Below are 27,227 nucleotides of genomic sequence, written 5' to 3' on the forward strand. Positions count from 1 at the left end.
CACTCAGTAAGGCAATCCTCCTATCTAATGGGCTATACACACAAGCAATAGAGTCATCTCTAACCATCAAACAACATTCAACACACAACAAATAACAAACCAGGACTCTGCATCGACCGACACCAACATGCATCGACCGACACACGGTTGCATTGATTGATGCTCGATGCACTTGCATCGACCGACACTCGCTCTGCATCGACCGACGCATGCTCGACATAACACGAAAACCCTAGGGTTTTACGCGTCGTCCTCGCACTTGCATCGACCGACGCAAGATATGCATCGACCGATGCAATGCCGAGCATTGTGTTTTCCCCGAAGCTTCTCGCCGGATCTTCGTTCCTACAACCACAAAACTCGATCCCAAGCCACAAGAAAGCTTCCTAACGTCCAAAATAACGATCTAACGAGTCTAATAACACATTGCAAGCAAATTAGAGAGTTCTCTAGCTTAGATAAGCCATGGTACTGCACTTACCTTTGCCAAGACGAATCTGAACCTTAAACCAACAAAAAAACACTTCCAGGAAGCTCCTACAACGATCCCAACTACAGATCTCTACAGTAACAGCTTCCAATCTCCAGAAATCACCAAGAACACTCATGAACACTTAGGGAACTTTTCTCTTTCTTTTTCTCTCAAAAGCGGCCAAAACCCGACTAATGAGACAAAACTCGTGTTAAGGGTTTTCCCTAACCCAAAATGCAGCGTTTAACTTAACTCGTCCGCAGAAAACTGAACCTGCATCGATCGATGCACTATACGCATCGACCGATGCAATCCCCTAAACCGGGATTTCAGTTCGCGGATGTTACAACGGGTTTACAAAAATAGAACCTATTGGGTATTTTTAGATATATGGGTTCGGTTCGATTTGGGTATTATCGGGTTCGGGTCGGTTCGGGTTACAAATTTTAGAACCCGATTAGCACCCAAACTACCGGTTACCCGAAAAAACATCTTTTAAATTATTTAAATTTAAATAAATTTTGACTTATATGAAAAAATATTTTAGATATTTAAAATATTTTTTGATATTTAAGAATAAAACTAAATGAAATATGTAAAATTATAATCATATTTTTGGATAATTACATTATATTAATGCTAAATATTATAAATATGTTTATATGTTCGGGTTTGATGGGTACCCAAATGGGTATTGGGTATTACCCGACCCTAACCCGAACCCACGGGTATTGGAAAATAGAACCCAATAGGGTTTATAGGCAAACCCATATCCAACCCGAACCCGGTTTTTCGGGTCGGGTTCCGGATTGGGTATTCGGGTACGGTTTTTATGTCCAGGCCTAGTCTAAAAACTAGAATTCCAAATCTCTTTACAAATCCTATAGATGAAACCAGCAATAAATTCTTTGATAAATTTACAAAATCTCTAAATCAAATCTCTTTGTGAATAGGTATTTTAATTTGCTCATCTAAACTTATTTCAGTCAATCATAACACTCATGTCTACTTAATTAACTTAAGATCAGATTATATGTTGCTCTCACCACTCTATAATAATCAATAAGCACAATCTAGATGAATAACTCTATAGATATTGTTCTAACAATCTGATAACTTAACAATTCATGAATTCCTTTGGAAATCTGAAACCTAACTGGGAATCTACTCAAACATTGTGAATGAAACAAACAATAAAAAAGATTGCATATAAAAATTAATAAAATGAGTAAAAGAGTTTTGAATCTTCTAGGAAGGAGTTTATGATTCTTCTCTCCAAGCTCTCTACAAATCTCAACATTGTCATATTATCATCATCATCATCATACCTTCATAATAATATTAACATCACCACCATCATATCAATATATATCATAGTCAACAACATGATGTCATCATCATCATCTTATAATTTTCCCGCCAAAATTCCAAACCCGCAATTTCCCGCCAAAATTTTGAACTTATAATTTTTCCGCCAAAAATGCAAATCCGCAGTTTTCTCGCCAAAACATAAATTCCTGCCAAAACGTAAATCGGCAATTTTCCCGCCAAAAACGCAAACCCATAAATTTCCCGCGAAAACGCAAACCCACAATTTTTCTACTAAAATGCAAATCCGTAATTTTTTTTTGCCAAAAATCGCAAACTCGTAAATTTCCCGCCAAAAACACAAACCCGTAATTACCTGCCAAAAACGTTAACCGTAATTTTCCGCTAAAAACCAGAAAATTTCCGTCAAAATTCCAAACCTACAATTTTCCAGTCAAAATGCAAAACCGGATTTTTCCTTCATAATTTTCTACTAAAAGTTATGTGATGGTGATAAGGATGATATAGTAAAAATGATAATAAAGATTAATTATAATTATTTTATATTTAATATTAATTAATTTATATTGTAGTGTGTTAACCCAATTATTTATCTAACTCATTTAACTAAATGTATTCATGATCCAACTCAAATGTTAATTGAGTTGAGTTAACTCATAAACTCATTTAACTTTTAACTCATTGGATAATGAGTTGAGTTGAGTTGGGTTAACCATTTTGACAACCTTATCTCTCCTAGCTCTCTACATATCTCTCTCACAAATAAAGCTTAAGTCTAAATAATGACTTTAAATCCTATAAATAGTCATATTTCTCCAAATAGTTCTAAAATACTCCGATTGATCCCAAATCGCATCTGAACCTGAAATGGCTCTAAAAACTCAATAAATAAATAAAAACTATTTAAAAAAGGCACCTATCATGAAACCATGATGATATCATATTTTATAACACAGTAAAGAAAATCCGACGTGAGAGTGATTTTCTTATTTTATATTTTTAAACATTTTTTATTAAAAATAAGATACGTTTATTATAATTTATATTTTTTTTATAAATTGTTTAATTTACAATTTCGGCTATCGTAATGTAATGGATGTTAAATAGTTTAATAAATTATCCATGTGAAAAATGATAAAGTTTTAGAAGATCGGAGTTTAGAAGAAATTGATGTTACTAGCCTTCACGATGAAGTCCAAGAAGATATTCCGCTCCACAATTTTTGGATGCAATGTGAGAAAACAACACAAAAAAAAACAAAAATTGATGCAATGAGAAAAATTATAGATTCAGCAATAATGCAATTTCAAGAATAGGCAAACAACAATAGAGTCATATTTCACTAATTTTTTTAAGATATATATATATATAGAGAGAGAGAGAGTTTCTATCATTATTAATTTATGATATTTATGGGGCCATATATTTACATAGGATTTCAAAAAAAAAATTATCTATTATTTTATCAAATTGTGTCATTTTTTACATTGGTTTAACTCGGCGCCGAAAAAAAATTATTAATTTATAGCGAGCATTAATTTAAAGAATATTAATAGAGTTAAAGATTGATTTGAGATTATAGTGGAGGTTATTGGTTTGAGATTTGAATAGAGTTTTATAGATTTTAAATGTTACGTAGAATCTGTTGTTATTAGATGAAGATTTTGTTAAACTCTGTTAAAATTTAGTGTTATTAGTTTGTGATTTGTAAAAAATCATTTAAAATCTTAACAAATTTGGGTTATTAGATTCAAAATTTTATAAAGTCATTAAAAGTTTTGTGTTATTCAATTTAAACAAAAGAATTTAGGATTGTTAATGAGTTCAATTATTATGTTATTGGTTCATCATTTTAGACATTTTCTTTACAAAATAAAGTCATGGAAAGTCTCACAAAAATACATGGATTGTTTGGAGGACTTTACAAGATTTTAGAAAACTAATCAATAAAACTCTTTATCAATCTTTAACAATCATTCACTTATCGACTTTTAATGATTTGTTTAACACTTCAAAAATCTTCATAAATTAGAATCCAATACCAGATGTTTCTACTGTATAGACATTTATTCTAGGGTTTTAATTTTCGTTTAAAAACATTAAAAATCGATAATTTTATTTCTTTCGACATTTCACTTGACAGATGGTTCAGAGCAACAAATGGGACAAGTCTTCTTCGTCTCAAGCCATTTGGTTATACAATCAGAGTGGTATGGATGGTCACAAGGTCGGAGAACGACCAAAGATTCTCTTTCTTCAAACTCCATTTGGCAAACCACACAACGATCAATCTCGTTTTTGTTATTTGAAAATACGTATGTCGATGCGTTCAAACATGTGGAGATTTCGGTAGGAGTCAGCCCACGTTTTTCGACTCCGATGAAATCACCAAGTGCAATCAGTTCCTCGTAAGACAACTGGTCGGGATCAATCTCATCTTCTTCCTCCAAAAAATCATCCTCCTCAGGGTTGGAGTTGCTACTTTCTTGATCTTCAAGAAACTCATTGATTTCGTCTTCATCTTCTCCATATCCATTGCTGTCGAAATACTCGTAGTAGTTCTCATTGGTCTCTTCTTCTTCATCTTCATCTTCAGATTCTTCGCCACTTTCCATCATCGAAAGCATTGAAGAGACCGAATCATGCATAACAGGGGCAAAATGGGAATTAGCTTGGGAGGCAGCAAGAGCAACTTCAGAATTTGCTCGCTCGAAGAGGGTTAGATCGGGAAGTTTGTTTGGAGGTTGCTTAGACTCTTCTTCTTGGTTATCCATTGGAGAAGAAGAAGCAGTTCGGGTTGTGGTTTAGGAAGCCGTGCTTTAGGATTTTATATGAAAATGGCTTTCATGTCAAACAGGTTACTTAAGCAACAAGTAATGAATAATGTAGAAACTTTCGTACAAAGTGATACAAAAGAAATATGGGGAAGTCAGGGGTATCCTTTTTCGCTGTTAGAAGCAAATATAATGCATTAAATCTTAATTTACTGCATTTCCCCTTAACTTTTTTTTTTTTGAATGAATGTGAAAATATATTCAAAACAAAAAAAGTTCCTTTTTACAATAAATGTATTCTTGAATCAAAAGAATTATGCAAAATGCCTAGAAGTTTTTAAAAAATTGGAATAAAGTACAAGAGGAGAATGAGTCAATGTCGAGTTGCAAGCCATAGTTGCAGGCCATCAGCATACTTGGTCGTGTGTTGCTGCAGCGAAAGGAGCTTGTTACGGACCAGTCTATCCAAGAACTTGGTTAATTGCGCAGAGGTGGTAGACTTATCCCCATGACGTCGCCGGTTACGCTCCAACCAAATCGAGTGAACAGCGGCTTGGAAGATAAGGCGTAGAAGGAAACACGTTGTACCTGTGATCGTGGCACTCGAAAGGAGAGACAGAATCTGAGTGAAACAGGTTGAGTAGCAGTGGCAAAAGAGTTGGCGGGTGAGGTTTTCCCATACTCGAACCGAATAAGGGCAAGCAAAGAAAAGATGACCAAGGGTCTCGACTGGCGCCTGACAGAACACACACGAGGGATTCAAACCGTGGTTCCAGGATAGCATGCGTTCTCCGGTAGTAAGTCGGTGTCGTGCAGCAAGCTAGAGCATGAAAGAATACTTTGGAACAGAGTCAGCAAACCAAACACATGGATACCAACCCACTGTTGAAACCACTCGCCTTAGTTGTAGACATGTCTCTGAAGTTGAAAACCGAGGCATGTATGTCCCGTTAGACTGTCGCCACAGAGCATTGTCACCTTGGGCACGCTGTCCCCGACCTCTGAGCTCACCAATCTCCAACTCAATATTATTAAGCAAAGCAAAGCGGTGACGGCGACCCCGGTGAGACTGAAGAACTAACGCAACTGTAGCAGTGGAAAGAATGCCAAGAGTAATGAACCCCTGGTCCCCTAGGAGATCGTAAAGACAACCAAAAGAGCACCAAGTGTCATACCAAAACGATGTGTGAAGACCGTTCTGAACGTCCATCATGTGAAAAGGCTTTGCCAAGGGTCTGTACTTGAGTAATTTCTTCCATATCCACGAGCCCAAGGTTGTGGATTCCATGACTGACCAAAAGGAAGATGAACGCAGGAGCTCCCTCTTGATCCAGTTGACCCAAAGATAGTTCGAAGCTGAGATTATCCGCCAAATTAATTTAAAACAGCTAACCTTGTTGACCTCAACAATAGACTTCAAACCCAGACCACCTTCAGACTTAGGCTTACACACATCCTCCCAAGCAAGTTTATTTTTTCTTCCATTGAGATCCGGTCCAGACCAAAGAAATGTTGCACAAAGGCGTTCAATCTCATGAACACAAGCACTGGGCAGCCTGAAAGCTGAAATCCAAAAATTAGTGAGACTCGCAATCACCGAGCTGAGCAACTGTAACCATCCTGCAAAGGATAAAAATCTATGCTTCCAAGAACCAATGCATGCCTTTATCTTTTCTATCAATGGAAGGCAATCATGAATAGTCATTCGCCTTGTTAAAAGTGGTAAGCCCAAGTAACGAACAGGTAGAGAGCCAAATGCGAAGGGAAACTGAGCCAGGAGCTCTGCACGAGAGGAATTTGAGACTCCGACCAGGAACAAAGTCGACTTCTCTAGACTAATAGTAAGCCCGGACATCGCCGCAAAATCTTTCAAAACCTCGAGTATGCCTGCTAAGGAGGAAGCTTGCCCATCTGAGAAAACCATGATGTCGTCCGCAAAGCAAATATGTGTAAGTTGCAGGTGCTTACAACGAGGATGATAACCAAACTGACGATTCACAGTGGCCTGGTCAAGAAGAGAGGACAAGACATTCATGCAAATCACGAAGAGGTAAGGCGAGAGAGAACAACCTTGCCGTAAACCCCTCTCACTATTGAAATAACCAGCCAGTTCACCATTGATTTGGACCGAAAAAGAAGCCGTGGATACGCACAAACGAATCCAATGAATGAACTGTTCCGGGAGATTTAAAGCCTCCAACACATTGAACAGGAAAGGCCATTGCACTGAATCGAAAGCTTTTGAAATATCAATCTCCATGGCACATCGAGGAGAGAGGTCATCCCGGTGATAGTCCTTAACTATTTCTGTTGCAAGAAGCAGGTTCTCCATTAACAACCGGTCCTTGATGAAGGCAGATTGGTTTGGGGCAAAAATTCTGGGAAAAACGTTCCTTTAGAGCATTGTAAAACACTCTATTGTTTTTGTCCCCTACATTTAACCAATGCAACTTAGACCGCTGTTTGAGGAAACGTTCCTCCAACCCTGCAACTCTCTCCCATCGTGTATGGGCTGAAGATTCAGCAGCAACATCCTGAGGAGAAGGGTGGGAAAAAGAGGCAAGCTGTTTTGCACAAAGATCCGCATAGGCTTCTGAGGACTGGCGGGAAATGTCAGAGAGCGTATTTCGACTTATCTCACGAATCAAAGGTTTTAGCTGTTTCATCTTTTTACTCAAAAAGAACAGTGAAGAGGTGGAATGATATAGACTAGGAGTTTCATGCCAAAACCGTTCAACACGCGGCAAGAACTCTGACTGGGAAGACATCAGGTTAGTGAACTTGAAAGGCCCTCGCCTTCGCTGAATGTCAGATGATAAGTTTATCTTGCCCCGGAGGTGGTCATAGCATCCACCCGCTTCCATCACATAGTAAGAGGTTTGATGCTTTGGGTTTCCAAGAAAGAAATAAAAGTCATTTCTTGTTGAAGCAATCTATCTACTTAAAATTCAAGAATGTCTACATAAAGCAATCTACTTAAAATTCCAATATAAATGTATCTCGTTTTACATAATTGCAGGTTTTAATTTTAAAACATAATAGAAAAGTTAGTCTCAACAACAAAAATAAATATTCACTACAGGTCAAAAAAACATTTCACACGATTCGAGGGTTTATTCAATACGTAATTGTTCACAATAAAATCAAAAGCAATATATACTTGAAACATTAATCAAGCTCCTGCAAGACCGTACGCCGTTTAATAGTTAAGAAACATTCATCTCCTCTTTGAACTTAGCCATTGCAGCCTTCGGTAGCGTAACTAACACTCGAACGCCACCTTGCATCCCTGGAACTGCCTTTGACGCTGGCAAAAAAGCACAGAGATGGGGAAATTTCACTGAAAACAACGGTATTATGTTCACTAAACCTCCCCAGCCATTATAATGCAGACCGATTTGTCGCCAATCCGAGAGCATCATGGACCCTGCGTTGATGCCCTCAAACGATGCCTTCATCTTTAAAGTTCCCTCAATCTTGCTAAGTTCCCCCAATACATACTGCTTGCGTATCGCAGCTGTCTTCATGTTCTTTATGAGCCTCACGATATGAGACAATGATGATTCGCTTAGCTCGCTAGCTGTCAATGACACATATGCATTGACAAAGGCATTGCCGTAGTAGCCTTCTGGTAATGCCGGCTCCATAATGCTACGGATACCAATGGCTAACCCTAGAACCGTAGTTCCCTCTGGATTCAGTTTCAGGGCGCGGCATCGTGCTCTCCAGACGTGGGCGGCAAGAATCTCTAGAGTCGTGACAACCATCTTCTCTTTGTCATTCGTCATTTGCTCGTCCTCTCCAACTAACTTTTTGAGTTTTGTAATATCTTCGGAAGTAATGTCCAGGATCTCACGGACCATGTCCTCAGTCAGTGTATAAGGCGAAGTAGCAATAGACGTAAAAGCCTTCGGCAAATCAACAACTTCCGGATTTTGGTTGAAGTCTCCGAGTTCAGCTACAATATTTTTGTTACCATAGTTCAAAGTTATTTAACCAAAAAAAAAAGAAACAATTGTTACTATTTACGCAAACAAAAAAATTTCAGATTGCGTTTTGCGTTTACAGATATAGATTATAAAAATAAAAATGTAAAACAAACAAGGGTACTTTTTTAACATTTAAAAATGTAAAAAATTAACCTTTCAACATGTAAAAAAAAATTTATATATTAAAACATCAAAGTTTGGTTGCATACCGTTAATGTTGTTAAAGGTGAGCCTCTCTCTCTGCCATACGGAGATGACGGTGGGTTGGGTCTTTCCGGAGGCAAGCTCGATCATCGTTCGGAAAAACTGAGCCACTCCAACACCATCACAGACTGAGTGAGAGTGAGACATTCCAATAGTGATTCCTCCACATGCAAACTTAGTGACCTGTAAAGCCAGAGGATCGTATCCCTCACAACCCTTCACTGGTTCGTAACAAGGCACGAGTTGGTAGGCTCCGGCCAAGTGATCAGCATTGTCCATGTAACTGAGAGAAGAGAGAGTGCATCTGGCAGTTGCCCTTATAAAGGGCACTACAAGAAAACAAGCCTTTTGCGAGGACACATTGCGACGGAGTACAGCTCTCGCAAATTTGCGATAGATTTGCGAGGGATTTACTAGGAAATAAAAAACCGTAGCACATCCCTCGCAAATTTTCGAGGAACTAATCCGTCGCAAATCCGCTGCTCATTTGTGACAAATTCGCTGGGAAAGTCCCTTTCCTCGCAAATCCATCGCAATATTGCGACGATTTTGCGAGAACAAACTCCATAGCAAATTTGCTATGGAATTGCGAGTGATTTGCGAAAGCCATAGCAAATTTGCTATTACAAAACTTAATAGAATTATTCTGAAATACATCTGAGTGTGTTCATAAGGTGAATTTACTAACTTTTAACATTATTTTGATGGTTTTTACAAATTAGATATTCAAGGATTGCGACAAATTTGCGACTGATTTGCTAGAGCCATAGCAAATTCGTCGCAAATCCATTGCAAAGGACTCAAAACATAGCAATTCCCTCGCAAAAAAAACTTTAAACCCTTAACCCTAAACCCTAAACCCTAAAGACTTATTACATTACTATTAATGATTAAAAAAGATGAATCCAAAATTGTTAATCAAAGATAGCAGTGCAACACAAAATTGTTAGAGAATTGGACAATTTGGTAAATATTTGTCTCAATGTATTGAACATATATGTGATATAGTGTAGAACATCATCATGTTTAGAGTAAGATGCAAAATTGGACAATTTTGGAAAGTTTGATGATAGAAAAGAGTATGATGACACCATTGGACCTTATAATATACTTGAAAGTTAATTTGACTAATTTGTTACAATTATTTTGATGGTTTTTGCAAATTAGATATTCAAGGTTTGCGACAAATTTCCGACTGATTTGCTAGAGCCATAGCAAATTCGTCGCAAATCCATTGCAAAGGACTCAATACATAGCAATTCCCTCGCAAATGACAACCCTAAACCGTTGAACCTTGACCTTTAAGACTAATTACATTACTAATAATTATTAAATTGATATAATTCAATATTTATAATATAAGATAGGGCACTAATGACAATTGCAAATCCTAAACCCTAAAGATTTTGCGAGGGATTTGCTACGTTCCCTCGCAATTTGGTCGCAAAAAACTGTAAATAAGAAAATTTATATTAATTATTGTTTGCGATGCTTTTGCGAGGGACTCTAGTAAATCTCTCGCAAATTTTGCGTTGGAATTGCGACGCCATTAATTTCTTATATAAGTAAAAAACCTAGTTTGAGCGAAGCTCAAACCAACACCCGCAGCCGACAAACCCTAAAAACTTATCTTCTTCTTCCGATTTCATTCTTCTCCGGTTGTATACTCCTCATCTCATCCTTTCTCCGGTTGTCTACTCCTCCTCTCATCTCTTCTCCGGTGTCTACTCCTCCTCCCATCCCTTCTCAGGTTAGTCTACTCCTCCTCTCATCCCTTCTCCGACTAATCTCCTCCTCCTCTCTCTTCTTCTGTTGTTTTTTAGATGGGTTTCGATTTAGGGTTTGTCGATTTAGGGTTTTTATTACAATTTTTGGGTTTCGATTTAGGGTTTTTCGATTAGGGTTTCGATTCGATTAGGGTTTCGATTAGGGTTTCTATTCGATTTTAGGGGTTTTAATTCGATTCGATTCGGATTAGGGTTTCGATTGGGATTAGGGGTTTTAATTCGATTTGATTGGGATTAGGGGTTTTAATTCGATTCGATTAGGGTTTCGATTAGGGTTTCGATTCGATTTTAGGGGTTTTAATTCGATTCGATTGGGATTAGGGTTTTTAATTCGATTCGATTGGGATTAGGGGTTTTAATTCAATTCGATTGGGATTAGGGGTTTTAATTCGATTCGATTGGGATTAGGGTTTCGATTCGATTTTAGGGGTTTTAATTTTTGTTTTTAATTTAGGGTAATGATTAATTTTACATGTTCTCCTTCTCTTCTCAGATGTCTTCTCGAGACCAAAACGGATCTGTCAACCAAAACCATTACTCAAGGTTCATATCTTCACAAGGATTATCTCCTCTCGTCCCTTCTCGAGGGGTACGCTCTACTGGCTCTGCTCAAAGGCTACATTCTACCGCCTCTTCTCAAGGTACCTCACCGGTGCAAAATGATCTTCCTCCTCTGCAAAATGATCCTCCTCAGCAAAATGATCCTCCTCAGCAATCAACGTCATGTGTCAACGGTGCAAGTGCCTCTCAAGTGTTTTTCACTTTGGAAAAGTTACATGCAAGTCCCGGGCGTGCTGGCTTACCAAAACTGGATCCTAAGCGACCTCCGGGTACTATTTGGTGAGAATGTTATGTATCTAACATATAGTTTATCTTTATGTTTTGTATTTTCAATGATCCTAATTCCTTTTATCTTATGTTTTGTAGGTTTGACCAGGATTCTTCGGTTGCTGCTACTGTCCGGGCCATTTTTGAAAGAGATTTCAAGTCAGCTCATGCCAATTGGACCCAAACACCAGGTCCGGTTGTAAACCGGTGGTTTGAAACTTTTGCGGTAAGTTACAAATTGTTGTTGTGTTTAAATTACAGATTTTGTGTGTTTATCATTCGAATTTGGTTCTGATTCTGTTTCTGATTCATTTTATGTCTTTACAAGCAAACATACAATTGGGATGCGTCCATCAATGGAAGAGTTAGAGCTGAGTTTCAAAAGAAGTTGAAGACCCGGATGAGTGATCAAGTGTCTCGGTGGAAGGGTAAGTGGAGGAAGAAAGGTAATGACGCAATGCCGCGGTGGCTTGATCCTACTGTATGGGATGGCTTGGTCAACTTTTGTTGTGAACCAAAATCAGAAGCAAAGAGTATCAATAGCCGTAATGCTCGCTATAGTGATCCTGATGGCACCGAAATACATAAGCACCGTTCTGGTCAGACCTCTTTTAAAGCCCGAGCACGAAAGCTTGTAAGTATCTATGTTTAACACAAGTTCATTAATCATATCATATATACAATATAGTAATATAGTTGTTTGATTTCTCTGTTTTTAGTCTGAGAGTACTGGTGAGCCACTACCTGATTTCCTGCGAGTACTAGAAGATACTCATAGGAAACCTGATGGGTCGTTTGTTGATGGACTGTCTGAGAAGGTGTTCAATGAAGTGTCGTCAAAGATAGCTGAAGCTGAGTCTTCCCTAATATCAGCGGATAACATGGAGAGTAGTGCTTCTGGTGGGTTATCACTAATTGTGAAGAACCAAATTTATGCCGAGGTAAAACATGCTTCATTGTTTATGTTAATGTTTGTGTTTGTGTAAACACTTATGGTGTCCATATGTTTTGTTGGCAGGTTGCTCCGAAGAAAAAGAACCGGATATATGGTGTTGGTAACATGCAAGCAGAAGCATCTTCAGCTCATATTGTTCAACCGCCTCCTCCTTCTGAAGATCTACTTGTTCTAGCTGCGAAGCTTGCTGCTGCCGAAGCTGTTCTTGAAACTCAGGCAACTCAACTACAGGCCAATGCACAAAAGATGCAAGAAAATTCAGAGAAGATGCATAGTTATGATGCATACTTTGATTATCTTGCATCTAAAGATCCAGAGTTTGCTGCTAGATTTCGCCGAGAAGATTCACCGGCCAGACCTGCCACCGGAGATGGAACCACCGGACAGTAAACAATGATGAACTTGTTTTGTAAACTTAGTACTCTTTATCCTCTCATATCTATTTTTTGTGTACAACAAAATCGGTTATTATGTTTTGTTATTGTAAACTTAGTACTTCTAATTATAGCATTAATTTGCTTAAGTATAAAGTTTAATTATAATTCCAGGTTTAATTTTAATTACAGGTTTAATTTAATTACCAAAATGAAAATTCTAATTTTTTTTACAATTTGCACCGTTATTAAAATTTGCAACGGAAATTTTAATTGCAAAAGCATCGCAAATTTGCGAGGGATTTAATTGCTAGGATTTTGCTAGAATAATAGTTCCTCGCAAAATGCGTGGGATTTGCGAGGGACAACGTTTCCTCGCAAAAGTTACGAGGGAATTGCAACGTTGACCGATTTGCGAGACGCGATTTGCGAGGAACGGACTTTCCTCGCAAATTTCTCGCTTTTGTCGATTTGCGAGGGATTCGCGATAGATTTGTCCATCGCAAAAGACGTGTTTTCTTGTAGTGGGACTCCATCTCCGGCTTTGCAATTCAACTGAAGTCTATTGTCATCGGACTTCCGGTGAAGTTTTCCTGCAAGAGGGTAGTAATGGACAAGGGCATTAGAGAGAGCATATTGGAGAAGAGAAGCTGGATCATGGCTGGGTTGATCTTTAAGATAAGGTTTGGGAGCGAAGACCCAAATGGTTTTGAGGATGGCTTCGATGTAAGGATTATTGTCAATGGTGGAGAGAGACAGAGAGACATCAGGTGTTGGCTTTGATGGTTTCACTAGAACCACTTCTGATTTCTCAACGACCAAGGGACTTGAGTTATCTTCATTTTCCATGTCTGTCTTTTTTTGTAATTAGTATATAGGAATAGGACGTGTGTTTTGTGTGTGTATAATTTCTTTCGTACATGGGAAGATGGTTCTTATATAGACAATTGTGTAACCATAAATAAATAAAGTTGAAATAGTTTTGTAACCATTCTCATTTTCCGTGTGTGGATCTATTTAAAAATACACACAGCTAAGTGGGGGACTTTAAAGATGGAAGATCGAAGGTTTTTAGAAATAAATAATGTCGATGTATTTATAAGTGAGGGTCACGATTACAATTAACAAAAAAATATGTTGCTTTTTAATTCGGCTTTTCTTAAATTTATGTTGCTGTCAATGCTTTTTTTTTTTTTTTTTTTGGTATTTGGCAACAACGGTTACCTGATTTCCTAACAACCTGTCAAATTATTTAAACAAACAAAAATGTCGAATTAAAAAGCATTTGTAAAGAGTGGTTGCGATGTCTGAGATTCATAGAGATGTGGTGTTATGTAGTCATTTTATCCACATAAGTCCCTTACTCTTCGACCATCTTCCACTTCAGTTGCTAGCTACAGGCAGCGTCAACGCCTCCTACGATGGCCAACGACATGCATGCTGGTAACATATAATCTAAGATTTAATTTTCTTTGCATCTATCAATAAACTTGAAATTAATAGTTTACCCTGAAAGACAAAACTTTGCGAATAAAAAGGTTTTCGGTACATTTACTTAGACAACTAGATACTAACCCGCGGAAAACCGCGGGCTGAACTTTTTATTTGATGAAAATTTTTAATTATGTTATTTATAAAGATTTGTGATTAAAATTTTGGTTTGTCTATATTTAAAATTTTTTATTTTAGAAATTTTTATTGAAAACTTGTTAGTAAGACATTTGCATGTAATGAACTTCAGATTTTATTCGATTAGATTTTTAAAATCTTAGCTGTTAATTTTTTTTTAAAGTACGAACTAGTTTTGATTCTAGTAGATTTTTTTTTACTTTTCTACAACTTATTTTATTTTATGTATCCCCAATTTTCGTTTTTTAATTAATTATATTTATTTAATTAATTAATTAATTAATCTTAATTAAGTTTTTCTAATGGCAATTGAATGTAATTTTTTACACATTTTAAGGTTAGTTTCATATTTGTACTTCTCAATTAATATAGTAGGATATGAATGTTTTCAGAAAAAAAAAATCAAGCTATTAATAATATAGATATTTGGGGAACAAGATACGAGGATACAACACTAGGGGTTGCTGAGGATTGGAATCTAGAAAATCCGATTTTGCTTCCATGGGTCTCAAGCTTAACCGCCCGCACAGCTGTGGTCCAGTGGTAAGGGAGAATTAGCAAAAGGTTGAAAGGAACTAACCTACGTTATCTATCCTGGAAACAAAAATCATAGTTGGGTGGGATGTCTATCAGAAATACAGGCGGGAAAAAAAAAAAACATCAAGCTTAACCTAAGATTCAAAATCTGCAAATGTGAATGACCTATAGCGACTCGATTTAGCCACACAGTCTTTCTAGGGGAACCAAAGTAGACAATCGAGTGTCTCTTTCTTTTTCAGCCTCTTTCCCACTTTATGCAACACACTCTTGTACTCGTCATCACTTAACACCTACGTTACACCAATTTAATTACATTCGAGATTAATAATTCATCTCATATGCAATTTATTTAGCATGCATGCAAGGTTAGTTTAGAAAATTAACTACCTGCATCATATCTCTGAGTCCGACGACAAAAGAATTGGCAAGAGGCGTGACACTGAACCATTCCCCATCTTTCATGAATCTAGCCCAACGTTGATGTCTCTGTGTTCTATAGAGTTTTAACAATGGTTTTTACATTTGTTTTGAGTCTTTTATTAAGTCAAAATGTGCTTTTAAAATCTTTTTAGTCCTTTATAAGTCTTTACAGGTGTTAGGTAGTTTTGGAGGGAAACTGGACGTTTTAAAATGAAAATATGTATGTGGAGCTAAAGGGCCAGTTGAAACGTTAGCAGTTTGGACACAAGTTTCATGAAGATGTTATCTATAATTTCCAAGTGGTTTGAAGAAGATCCAACGGTAAAATCGAAAGTTATGTTCAATAAAGTATACAGATCAATCTGGCGAGCATATGAAACAGGCTCAGAATCAAGACACAGGATCAACCGGTCCATTTAGGAGACCGACCGGTCCCGTCTCTGACTCAAGTTTTTCTTTTTTTGTTTTAAACTGATTTTTAGGGTTTTATTTTGATATTTAAGTTAGAGGTTCGGTCTCCAGAAACATAAGTTTATACTACGCAGCTCTTGAGCACTTGTAAGTTTGGGGAGATTTATTCCTACTCTTGATCTTGATTTGGAGACAAATTCTGAACCCTTTTTAATCTATTCCTTCGCAATTCCATTATATTTTTATCATCATTGATTTGCTGTTTATGTTCTATGTCTGAGTAGTTTCTCAATTAGGTTTAGGATTTCAGAAGGGTTTCTATGATTAATTGATGTTAGGTTTGTTAGATTTGGGATTGATCTTATCGTTCTAAATCTATTGTTGTTCTTAATGCTTAAACTAGATTGATCACCTAAATTAAGATCTTAGGTTAAATTCATTGAGGCACCAAAAGTGTTGTTGAGTTGCTTGAAAAGAACATAGGTGAGAAATTGATCCTTAGCCAACGAGAGTTGAAGTTAATGCACTTTGTGAACAAATCAACTTTGATCTCTGATCATTAAAACTGACACGTGTCACGATTTGGCGAGTTACTAACTTTGAGAACCAAGCTTTATATAATAAGATAGATCGTCTCATATTTTTCACCTAACAAAATAATTTATTCAAAAATATTGCTTGCAACTGTGTTCTATTTGTAAAACTTTTTTAATGGAAAAGTACAATTTTCTTATTTTTTAAAACCAAAATTTTCTCCTACTTTCTCCTTTTTCAGTTTGGAATATGTAAGATTAATATGTTGACCAAAAAAAAAGATTAATATATTTGTCTTCTTTTTCTAATATACTGTATTTTAAAATTTAATGTAGTATTTTTAGATTGTTCAATTTAATTTATCTTTTCACCTCTGAATTATTTGGGATATTATCTTGTTTATAATTTTCTATTATTTCTATATTTATGCCAAATTGATTTTCTTCTAATTTCTCAACTTTAATTGGTGGTTGGTCATAGACCTTTTTTATGCAAACATAATTGTTACCTGTGTTATAATTGTCAATAAAATTTGTTTTAGTACTAGTTTAAGATTTATTTCTAATTTAAAATCGGTCAGTTTGATTAATATTAGTGATTCACGATGGTTTTATCCATCATGCATATTTATTTAATTTTTATGAGCATATATCATGTTATTAAAATAACATCGACGAAAAATATACTCTAACGCAAAGTTTTAGTACACAACGCAAAGTCAAATATATTTCATCAAAGGAAAGGTAAAACAAACTTTTATTTCGTGCAATGTAACAAGAATAACAAATTACATAAATATACATACAAGACAAAATCATAAAACCAATTGTAGGTAGCAATAACACAACATAAATCAATTATAACTAGATTTTAACCCGCGGTGTACCGCGGACGAGTTTTTTAAAACTATTTTAAAAATTCAAGTTATATTTATTTGTTAATTCTATTTGTTTTATGTAGAGTTTAAGATTGTATGAATGTATTTTGATTGTTAGTTTTAGCACTTAACCCACGGTATATTACAGAATAAATTATTTTTTACTTAACCGTAATTTAATCAACTTAATTAAATATGTTTAATATTTTATTATTTATAGTGATAACACAATAATGAACTTATGATTCAAGGTTTAGTAACAGTTAATGATAATTTTAAATTAATATTAATATTAACCCAAACTCGTTCTGCCATATAAGTATATAACTATGTATGTGATATTTTTTTAAATAAATGTAAATATTTATAATATTTTGAACTTTTTGAAATTTAAAATTTATTATATCTAAAATAACTAAATGTTCATCTAAAGAAGCGAGACAAATAACCAAATAAAATCTTGCTTGTTAAGTTAAACTTACTTCTCATTCAGATTTATATTCATTTTGTTCTCATTTATGATATGATATGACTTTAATTTGTCAGATTTATATTCATTTTTGTTCTCGTTTAGATGTGAGAGGTTAAATACAATTTTTCTTATTTACTTGCGTAAGACATGCCCGTTTTTTCAAAATTCAAATAACAACAAATGCAGAAAAAAAAATAGTGTTACATTAATGTTATGTATGTTTCAATGCAACATCAGAAAAGAGCAGAAGAATCATAATTTAAAATCTTAACAAAGTGTTTTAAATATCTAAACTATTACTTATTAAAAGCTATATAAAAAAACTATATTTCGTAATAATAAATAAAGCATGTTTGGTTATACTGTAGTTAGTAGATTGTATAGACTGTTTAGTTACATGTATATAAGTATTGTTCATATTTCGTTACCTTTAAAAAACTGCCTTACCAAACCCGATTAGGTAAGAATATTCTTTTATGGGTGGTGAGTTGATTTAGGCAATGTTCTAATATGTTGTGGAATATATGGAGAATATGTCATTAATTTGTTTGTTACATAACGATTCAACCATGGAAATATTTTCATATACATTGTTAATATCAAAGATTTACTTTTGATATATTAATTATTGTTAGCATTTTTTATTTTTTTTTGGATAATAAATGTTAATGGCATTAGTTGTAAATACCTTCAAACTTCAAGACAACTTTGACAAAACTGCTCCAAAAAATGTTAATATAGATAGATACTTTACACAATCAAACCAAATTGTAGGTAGCAATAACATTAACATAAATCAAATAAAATATACACAATAAAACCAAATTGTAGGTCGTAATAACACAACATAAATCAAATAGAATATACACAACTGAAAACAAATGTAACAATGACTATCCGTTGTAAGCTCGAGCATGTTTGGTTTGCCTCTGGACGTCACAAAAGAGTAGCTGGGTTTCCATCATTGGGTTTGGCTGTTAATGTTACTGTCGTTAAGGTAGTAGACAATGGCAGCAATGGTCTGGAGCACGGAAGAAATAAAACTAAAAGAAAATGACATAACCTTCCATGGTGACCGTAGATAACCTCGATACTCTGAGTACCATATTGAGGTGTTAATCTTGTTAACTTCCGCAAACACATTCCGTAGATAACTTCTATTTATGTCAAACACAACATCTTTACATATAGTTTTGAAGAACTGTGATACCTCAATCTCGCTGCCAAAGTAATTCTCTAAGATCCTGTTGTCGTCGGTCAAGAATGTGGCATCTTTCTCGCCGTTTAGAAGGCATCCCATGAAAACTACATAGCTTGTTATGTCATTCCTACTCTTGGTGTAAAATTGTTCAAAGGCCACGCAGTTGAGCAAGACTGAGCTAATGAACGCATCCAATCTTAACAGTGGTATTTGAAGCTTGTTCTTCTTTAGTCTTATATCTATCATCGAATCTGCATCACTCCTTAACCTGAAATCTATCCCTTGGAGAGAAAGTCTTGTAGCCGACAGAATCAGTGTACAGTCTAAGGATGATTTCTTTCCAGATTCACCCTTAATGAGTTGATAATCTTCCTCTTCATCCATAGATCCCATGTTAGGTATGAAGCTCATACGCATGAGGTCAAGAAGATGGGTTGCCTTGAGGTTTCTGTGCTTCACCCAATACCTTTCTGGTTTATCCATTGAGAGGTTGAAGAAGCTAAACGCCATCCTGTTTATGTCACCAGAGAGACCAATCTCGGATTCTACAAATAAAGTTCGAAGAACAAAGTAAGGGACCTGGTTTTCCAAGAGGAGAAGATCACTCCCGATAGACGGGAGAATCCAGGGGATCGTGAAGATTGGATCATCACTATCATCCAGTTCAATGTGTCTTGACACGATAAGTAACAAAATGAGAATGAAGCAGCCATCTAGAATCATCATATACGCTAGCTCCTCTGATGTTTCACAAAGATGCTCAGAGTACGATATCCTTATCTCTTCTTCCAAATGAATTACAGCCTTAAACAAGACATTTATATCTACTCCATTCTTTCTTGCCTTGTCTAAGAAAAGGTGGAGAAATCGAAGCTTGTGCTGTTGAATCATCTCGAGGTGCTTTTCTCCGTAATGGTAAGGACCAATGGAAACAACTTTGGGCTTATAGGCTTCAGGATTCATTTCTGCGAAGCTTTGAGGGACTCTGAAGACGCAACAAGATTCCTTACCAGCTGATTCCAAGAGAAGCACTGGTTTCTTGCGTCTAACTGTGTCTACATCTACCTTCGAATTGATATAATGTAAGATATTATTTTCATACTCTGCTAGTGAAGGACGTGGGAAAGGAGTTGATATGGATTGTAATACACACTGAGGCTGAGAAGAAGAAGAGGCTGAAAATTTTCCAGTCTTATCTGCCATGATTTCCTAGATTCAGGGAAAAATTAAGAATAAATCTTACTGTGAGCCGTGAGGGAAGGATTAGTTGAACCGTACGTGAGTTATGTTCCCTTCACTTTACTCTTGATATGAAGGTGAAGGTTGACTCTTGACTCTACTTGAGAGGTGAGAGAGAGACGTGTAAACTAGAGTCAAGAGCAATTAAAATTATACGTATTTTGTTTTCTTCAGAAAAAAAGTTTTGATCAAATCCATAGCCGAATAAGCTCTATCACGCGGACTCGCGGAGTACTGTAGATAGATGCCCGGAGTCACTTCATTCTTTTTCTCTGTCTTTTTTGTTTTTTCTACAATACATAATTAAAACAGTTATACTAATACACAAGGTGCAATTATTTGGTATAAATGTTAAGTATTTATACCAATTTCAATTTACAAAAAGTCAGACAACCCGAAATTTAGAACAAAGCAATCTACGAATATAAGAGAGACACACAACAATGAAAGCATATATGATTTTATGCAAGAGGAAACACAAGGTGCAGTTTTATTATACTTCCTCCGTTTCAATTGTCGTTATAGGTTTGTTTTCTTGTTTTACAATACTTGTCGTTTACACTTTTCAATGTAAATTTTGTAAAAGAATCTCAACTATAACCTCAGGTCTAAAAATATCTCAAGAGTCACTTTTTAAATTGAAGTTATTTGTAAGGTTAAAATAGTCAATTTACTCAATTTTTTAATCTATTCAAAATAACCTAGAACGACAATTAAATAAATGCAAAGGGAATATGTTTTAAGTAAAAGCACATATATTAATAAATGACCATTTTAAAAAAGTTCAACAAATCATGAACAAGACTGTATAATAGAAAATATTAAACTCATCTAAAGCTTTAAACGTAGAAACTTGAAAACATCTTATATTATAAAATAACAAAACTTTTCTAAAACATCTTATATTATGAAACAGAGGGAGTTAATACTAGATGATTTTCTGCGCTTTGCATTAAAATTTATTTCTAATTAACATTGTACTTATGACCATGCTTGGGCCATTGTTATAACTGATACTAGGAGAGTTGACTCATCGTTGACTCATCGGACCCGAATTAAAATCCGATCGGACTTACTAATCAGAACCCAAGAACCTGACCCGGTTGAGTTTTAGGGTAATTATTGGACCGTTTAGTGGGCCTAGAGATTAAACAAAAAAAAAATTCAGGCCCAATAACTTATTACCTCCTAACATCGATTTCATCGTAAAAACAAAATTCTTCTCCTTCTTCGAGTTAACCCTAGGTGAAAAGTAGATCGAATTCTTACACACTGAATTCTAAGTTATTGTGCCTGAAATTTTTTTTGTTTAATCTCTAGGCCTATTAAACGGTCCAATAATTACCCTAAAACTCAACTGGGTCATGTTCTCGGATTCTGATTAGTAAGTTTGATCGGATTTTAATTTGGGTCCGATGAGTCAACGATGAGTCAACACCGTCGCAAATCGTCCGGTTTGTCGAGATTTGATGTGTATGGTGTTCCGCACATAACACCTTAAACTTCAGACATGTAGCCATGTATTATATATAGGTCATGTAGTTGGATGTCCTTTACCGTAGTTCGCATGTGTGGCCATACATTCTGCCATACTTGAGGTAGCTGACTACCTTTTTTCCTTTTTAATAATCAATGATTCCCCGTTATCCTGCCAAACCTAACATTTGGTATAACATCCGTTATAACTTTTGGTATAACTTTTTTAGAATATGTAAACATCGGCCCTTTGTTACCAAACGATGTGACCAAGCTAGAGGTAAACTGGGTAAGTGGTTTTACGAGCAGGGAACAAATCAACAGAGAATTGGATGCACAACTCGGGTTTACTTATCATAAAATGAATTTTCATTTGTAATAACGTGAATTCATATGTTCTAAGTTCTAACATAGCTAAATGAATCTTATTGGTCAAGTGGTTAAAACTTTTAATCTTACCCATGTAATAGGTGAAATCTAATCTATGGTCCAAAGAACAAAATAATGAGATTCCAAGGAGAGTTTGGGTGTTTGATTCTATACGACCATGACGTACGTCAGTCTGAGTCTCAAGACGAATATGTCGGGTCTCAAGACGAATATGTCGGCAAACTGGCAATTAAACCAAAGCGACAAGTGAAAAGCACTCGAGTGTTTCAAAATGATTCACGACCCGACTTCGTACGCATGACATGATATCATGGGCCCTAGCACATGACTAGTTTGTCGGATAACTGGCAATTAAACCAAAGCGACAAGTGAAAAGCACTCGAGTGTTTCGAAATGATCCAAACACGACACGACCCGACTTCGTCCGCATGACATGATAGCCTAGCACAGGATAGGTAAAGTTTTGTACAGTATATATTACCCTCTTTAGAACAAGGAAAGTGTTTACTTTTTACTTTTTTGAGCATTTTCAAAATTTCTCAAAACAGTTAACTTTTTGTTGCTCTCGAGACTTTGTCTCATTACCTTAGCGACTACTTCCCGGTCATTATCATTCTGACTGTTTTTGGTCAAATTGCCAACAACTTTGAGTCATTTTTCCTTCAAAACAACTATTTTCTACTTCTGCCACTTAATCATCGCGAATCAACTTTTACCGAATAGATGTCACAATATCATCGTTAATGAAGACGCTCTAGACGAGCTCACGGTTCAACTAACCCTCACAACAGTAAACTTTTCGCTTTAACGTTTTCGAATCAAAATATCGATTTGATTTTGAATCTAACCCTTGTCTCTGAACTCAGGAAAGCAGGATCCTGTAGTGGAACTAAATCATGGCGGAAGTAATTTCATCACTTTCTGATAAAGCTTCCCTTCCTCTATCACCACTACCTACAGAAAGTTGTATTATATCTGAGCTCAGAAACTACTTATCTCCAAGATGTAAGGAACCAGTGCTTCTCTTGGAATCAGCTGGTAAGGAATCTTGTTGCATCTTCAGAGTCCCTGAAAGCTTCGTAGCAGTGAATCCCCAAGCCTATAAGCCCAAAGTTGTTTCCATTGGTCCTTATCACTACGGAGAAAAGCACCTGCAAATGATTCAACAGCACAAGCTTCGATTTCTGCAGCTTTTCCTAGACGAGGCAAGAAAGAATGGAGTGGATGAAAATGTCTTGGTGAAGACTGTAACTGATTCGGAAGAAAAGATAAGGAAATCTTTTTCTGAGGAGCTTAGGGTTGACGACTTGGAACCCAAGGAACAACACAGTTTAATGTTTCTAATGGTTTTGGATGGGTGCTTCATTCTCATGTTGTTTCTTATCGTGTCTAGCAAGATAAGATTGAACGAGGAAAATGATCCCATTTTTACGATCCCCTGGATTCTGCTGTCCATTCAGAGTGATCTTCTACTGTTGGAAAATCAGGTCCCTTTTTTTGTTCTTCAAACTTTGTATGTAAAATCCAAGATTGGTCTCCCTGGTGATCTAAACAGGATAGCGTTTGAGTTCTTCAAACGTTCAATAGATAAACAAGGCAGTTATTGGGAGAAACACAGAAACTTTCAGGCAAAACATCTTCTTGACCTCATCCGAAAGACCTTCTTACCTAACATGAGATCTGTGGGTGAATCTGAAACAACATCATCATCCCAAGATGTTCAACTCCATGAGGGTAGTTCTGGAAAAGTATCCTCCTCAGATTCTACAGGGGTAGTGCGGTTGATATTGTCGGCAAAAAGACTTCGCCTCCAAGGGATAAAGTTCAGGCTAAGAAGGATTGAAGAAGAAGATTCAATATTAGATATAAAATTAGAGAAAAACAGGCTTCAGATACCACTGTTAAGATTTGATGGGTTCATCAGCTCCTTCTTCCTCAACTGTGTTGCCTTTGAACAGTTTTACACAGACACTTCCAACGACATAACAAGCTACGTAGTTTTCATGGGATGCCTTCTAGATGGCGAGGAAGATGTAACTTTCTTGAGAAACGACAAGCTGATCATAGAGAATCACTTTGGTAGCAATAGTGAGGTATCCGAGTTCTTCAAAACTATCAGTAAAGATGTTATATTTGAAATACATACAAGTTACCTAAAGAATGTATTTAAGGGAGTGAACGAGTACACCAAAATATGGTACAATGGATTATGGGCAGGCTTTAAGCACACACACTTTGAGTCACCATGGACTTGTCTGTCATCGTTTGCTGTTGCTTTCGTTATATTTCTTACCATGCTTCAGGCCATTGTTGCGATTCTTTCCTTCCTACACGACAATAAAATATGATGGAAACGCAGTTCCTCCATCGGGTCTTCCTTAGTAAAAAATCAAATATGCTCGAGTTTATGAAGAAACAACGCAAACAAAATGCAGTCTTCTCTTCTGCATACAGCACACCTCACTGTTTTCCCACGTCTATATGTTTAACCATCAGTTTGAGGTTAATTGTATATTTCTATTATATATTTTGTGGATTTATCCTGTGTACCAGTACTACTGCTATACTGTATAAGTGTATGGTTTTATGAATTTTTCATATATGCGTGTGTAGTTGTATCTGTTATACTCTCGTTACTTTGCAGAAATTATCTTATCATTTCCTTTTCATAAACTTAATCTTTCTCTCTCTCAAATATTTTTAATAATACAGTATTGTATAATAGACTATATATGAAATAGCAATAGTTATTATTAAAACAAATAAAAATTACAAACAACTTAACCACCATTTCCATCTATGGTCACTAGCAATATCTTAAGAGTTGCTTAAGGTTTAAAAATAAATAATAATAATGAAAACAACAAAACTTTGTTCCTAAAATTAGATGTTTAAGGATCACTAAGGATGAGGTTCTGTGGACATCTGGTTGGCTGGGAAAAATTGTTTTTTTTTTTAATTCTTTGCATCTTCCATGTCTGGTCTCTCTCACTTTCGCCATTCACCGTCGAACATCTAAAACGTCGATGAAAAACCCTTGTCTCCCCCCTCAATTCATCTCAGACAACACTCTTCGCTGAATTTTCCCACACACAAAGAAGAAAGATGAAATGGATTGGATTGGAACCCGATACCTGTATCCAAACTAACCTGAACATATACAAACATTAGCCTTAAGCCAGTACAAAATAGATACTAGTTTGATTCGATTTCATCATCTAAAGCATTTAGTATGTGCATTGTAACCATTTTACCATTTTAATCTCTTTGGCTAATACTAAAACCTCAAATATTTATATAACTAGGTGCCACTGCCCCCACAATTTATATTGTAGGTTCGTCCCTTTTATCGATACTAGTTATACTTCAATTTTTTTGAATTTTAGATACGAGAGGTTTTACTTATTTTGTAGAGACATATTTGCATTTTTTTTTCACTCATGAACTCTAGATACAAAATTATTATTTACATATTAAAAAATACAAAGAAGAAAAAATGCAAAACAAATAGAATATTTTCAACGAGAAACGTGTTTGTCTAACTTTTCTTCACCTTTAATATCAGAGTCAAAGAGATTTGAATTCAGATTTGTTTGAAATTCAGATTAAATTCAAGTATTTTGTTAAGTTTAAGATGTAATTAATCAAACGGAACCCAAATCTGAAGTATATCTCGGGTATTGAGTAAAACCCAAACTCGAACCAAACCTGACGAGTTTTTATCCGAAACCCGACCCGAATAATAGAAATACCTGAATGTGTCTAGGACCCCTTTATCAAAATACCCAAAAATCTAAAATATCAGACCCCAACTTGAATGGGTATCCGAACACCCAGACCTATTTCGCAAGATTCTCTTTAAAATCCACCAGAAATTGGAGACTAGGAAGACTATCGCTGCTCTTGATTAATTGAAAAGCTTGCCCTCTCTTATGTTCTTTTGTAAACTCTAATTTTTTTGTTTTGTTTGACAATACTTCCATGTAAGTCAATATACAAATAAATATTTTTACTTTAGTTTGGTTTTGTGTTATTCTTGGTTAATCTTGATTTATATTATATTTGTATTATATTTATATTTCTAATATGATAATTATGTTGAATTGATTGTATTATTATACTTGATTAACATTAGTATATTTTTTTAAGTTATAAATAATTTATTGATTTATTTTAAATTTAAGCTATAATTTAAAACCTTTGTTTTTTGGGAAATATTTATACGACATATAATGATTAATATAATTGGTTAATATTATTATATTTTTAAAATTTGTAAATAATGATTTATTAATATATCCTTTTGAAAAATATTAATATGATGTGTCCAATTTCTTAAATTTTGATTGGTTACCCAATTTACATGATGTGTTGTTCCTTCAAAAATGCTGATGTGAAACATAGAATAATTAATATTGGCTTAGAGAAATTAGGTGTATTGATCGAAATGTTTTTATTGGATGTCAATTTTAATGATGTATCACTTCTAGAACACCCCAAAAAGCTGAGATGTCAACACTGGAGAAACACTTTGAGTTTTTATTGTGTTTGGCAATTAGTTTTATGAATAATAAGAATAAGTCCTATATAGAATAAAATGTGTTTGGTAAGAAAGATAGTATAAAGATACTAATGTCACAGCCAAAGACGTCAAGCAAGGTCTTGAGAGGTACTCATGACTGCCATGGTTCTGACTCTTGACTCAAAATCACATTTCATGCTTTTTCAGGTGGCTTTAATAAGTAAATTGTGAACTTAACCAAACCTGCAATTATTATTGTCTGTAGCATCGAAGTTGGTAGGGTTACACTTACCCCGGCCCCAAAATTTGTCATAATTGATGATGGATGAGACTAGTTTAGAATTTCACGCTGATAATTATGCCAAGTAAGTAATTAAGCTCTCGATTCTCAAGTATACACGTTAGCACCTGTGAGTGGTTTCGCTATTGCAAACATTTCTTGTATAGTATTGTAGTTTTGTCATGATCTGATCTTTCTTTTAGCTATAATAACCACTATGTTTCTATCTTTCGTGTTTTTGCTTCAGTTTTGCAAACAGGTTACAAGAGAAGTGATCTCCTAAGCTTGGAGTGATCTTAATGCTCACCAAACTCCGGATTACCACCACATGATGTGCCTGCTACTTTGTCTGCAGAGACACTTCCTATTGTTGTGTCTTTGTAAAACAAGAAGAAGTGTTTTACTACCAACTTTATTAAGACATAAACTCATCTTCTACTTCTCATCTTCTAACACTTCTTCTTATTTTACAAAGACAATATTTTCAAAATGTTAATTTTTTTTTTAACTTAATTTTTTATATA

At 35.5% G+C, this 27,227-nt stretch overlaps 3 protein-coding genes and 3 pseudogenes across 5 annotated transcripts; 2 read left to right on the top strand and 4 right to left on the bottom strand.

The window, feature by feature from the left end:
* Nucleotides 1-3,884: 3,884 nt before the first annotated feature.
* LOC104780524 (uncharacterized) lies at nucleotides 3,885-4,596 on the bottom strand. The gene has a single exon (XM_010505027.2). The coding sequence runs from the start codon at nucleotides 4,573-4,575 to the stop codon at nucleotides 3,934-3,936; it is 642 nt and encodes a 213-aa protein (XP_010503329.1). The 5' UTR covers nucleotides 4,576-4,596; the 3' UTR covers nucleotides 3,885-3,933.
* Nucleotides 4,597-5,052: 456 nt separating this feature from the next.
* LOC147945946 (uncharacterized) lies at nucleotides 5,053-7,439 on the bottom strand. Its single transcript, XM_087509423.1, has 3 exons — nucleotides 7,060-7,439; nucleotides 5,415-6,953; nucleotides 5,053-5,311 (listed from the first exon to the last, which is right to left on the bottom strand). Exons 1-3 carry the CDS (start codon nucleotides 7,437-7,439, stop codon nucleotides 5,053-5,055), a joined length of 2,178 nt encoding a protein of 725 aa, XP_087365549.1.
* A 342-nt stretch (nucleotides 7,440-7,781) lies between these two features.
* Nucleotides 7,782-13,596, bottom strand: LOC104783871 (spermidine coumaroyl-CoA acyltransferase pseudogene; annotated as a pseudogene).
* LOC147945947 (uncharacterized) lies at nucleotides 11,049-12,728 on the top strand. Its single transcript, XM_087511327.1, has 5 exons — nucleotides 11,049-11,395; nucleotides 11,483-11,609; nucleotides 11,712-12,017; nucleotides 12,103-12,324; nucleotides 12,402-12,728. Exons 1-5 carry the CDS (start codon nucleotides 11,049-11,051, stop codon nucleotides 12,726-12,728), a joined length of 1,329 nt encoding a protein of 442 aa, XP_087367453.1.
* Nucleotides 13,597-18,363: 4,767 nt separating the features above from the next.
* On the bottom strand, nucleotides 18,364-20,126 carry LOC104780525 (UPF0481 protein At3g47200 pseudogene; annotated as a pseudogene). The gene has a single exon (XR_015596829.1). The product of XR_015596829.1 is annotated as a UPF0481 protein At3g47200 pseudogene (transcript).
* A 2,445-nt stretch (nucleotides 20,127-22,571) lies between these two features.
* LOC104780526 (UPF0481 protein At3g47200 pseudogene) lies at nucleotides 22,572-24,428 on the top strand (annotated as a pseudogene). Its single transcript, XR_015596830.1, has 2 exons — nucleotides 22,572-22,691; nucleotides 22,768-24,428. The product of XR_015596830.1 is annotated as a UPF0481 protein At3g47200 pseudogene (transcript).
* Nucleotides 24,429-27,227: the final 2,799 nt, after the last annotated feature.

Source organism: Camelina sativa, chromosome 4 (genome assembly GCF_030686135.1).
Source record: "Camelina sativa cultivar CO46 ecotype springtype chromosome 4, ASM3068613v1".
NCBI classification, from domain to species: domain Eukaryota; kingdom Viridiplantae; phylum Streptophyta; class Magnoliopsida; order Brassicales; family Brassicaceae; genus Camelina; species Camelina sativa.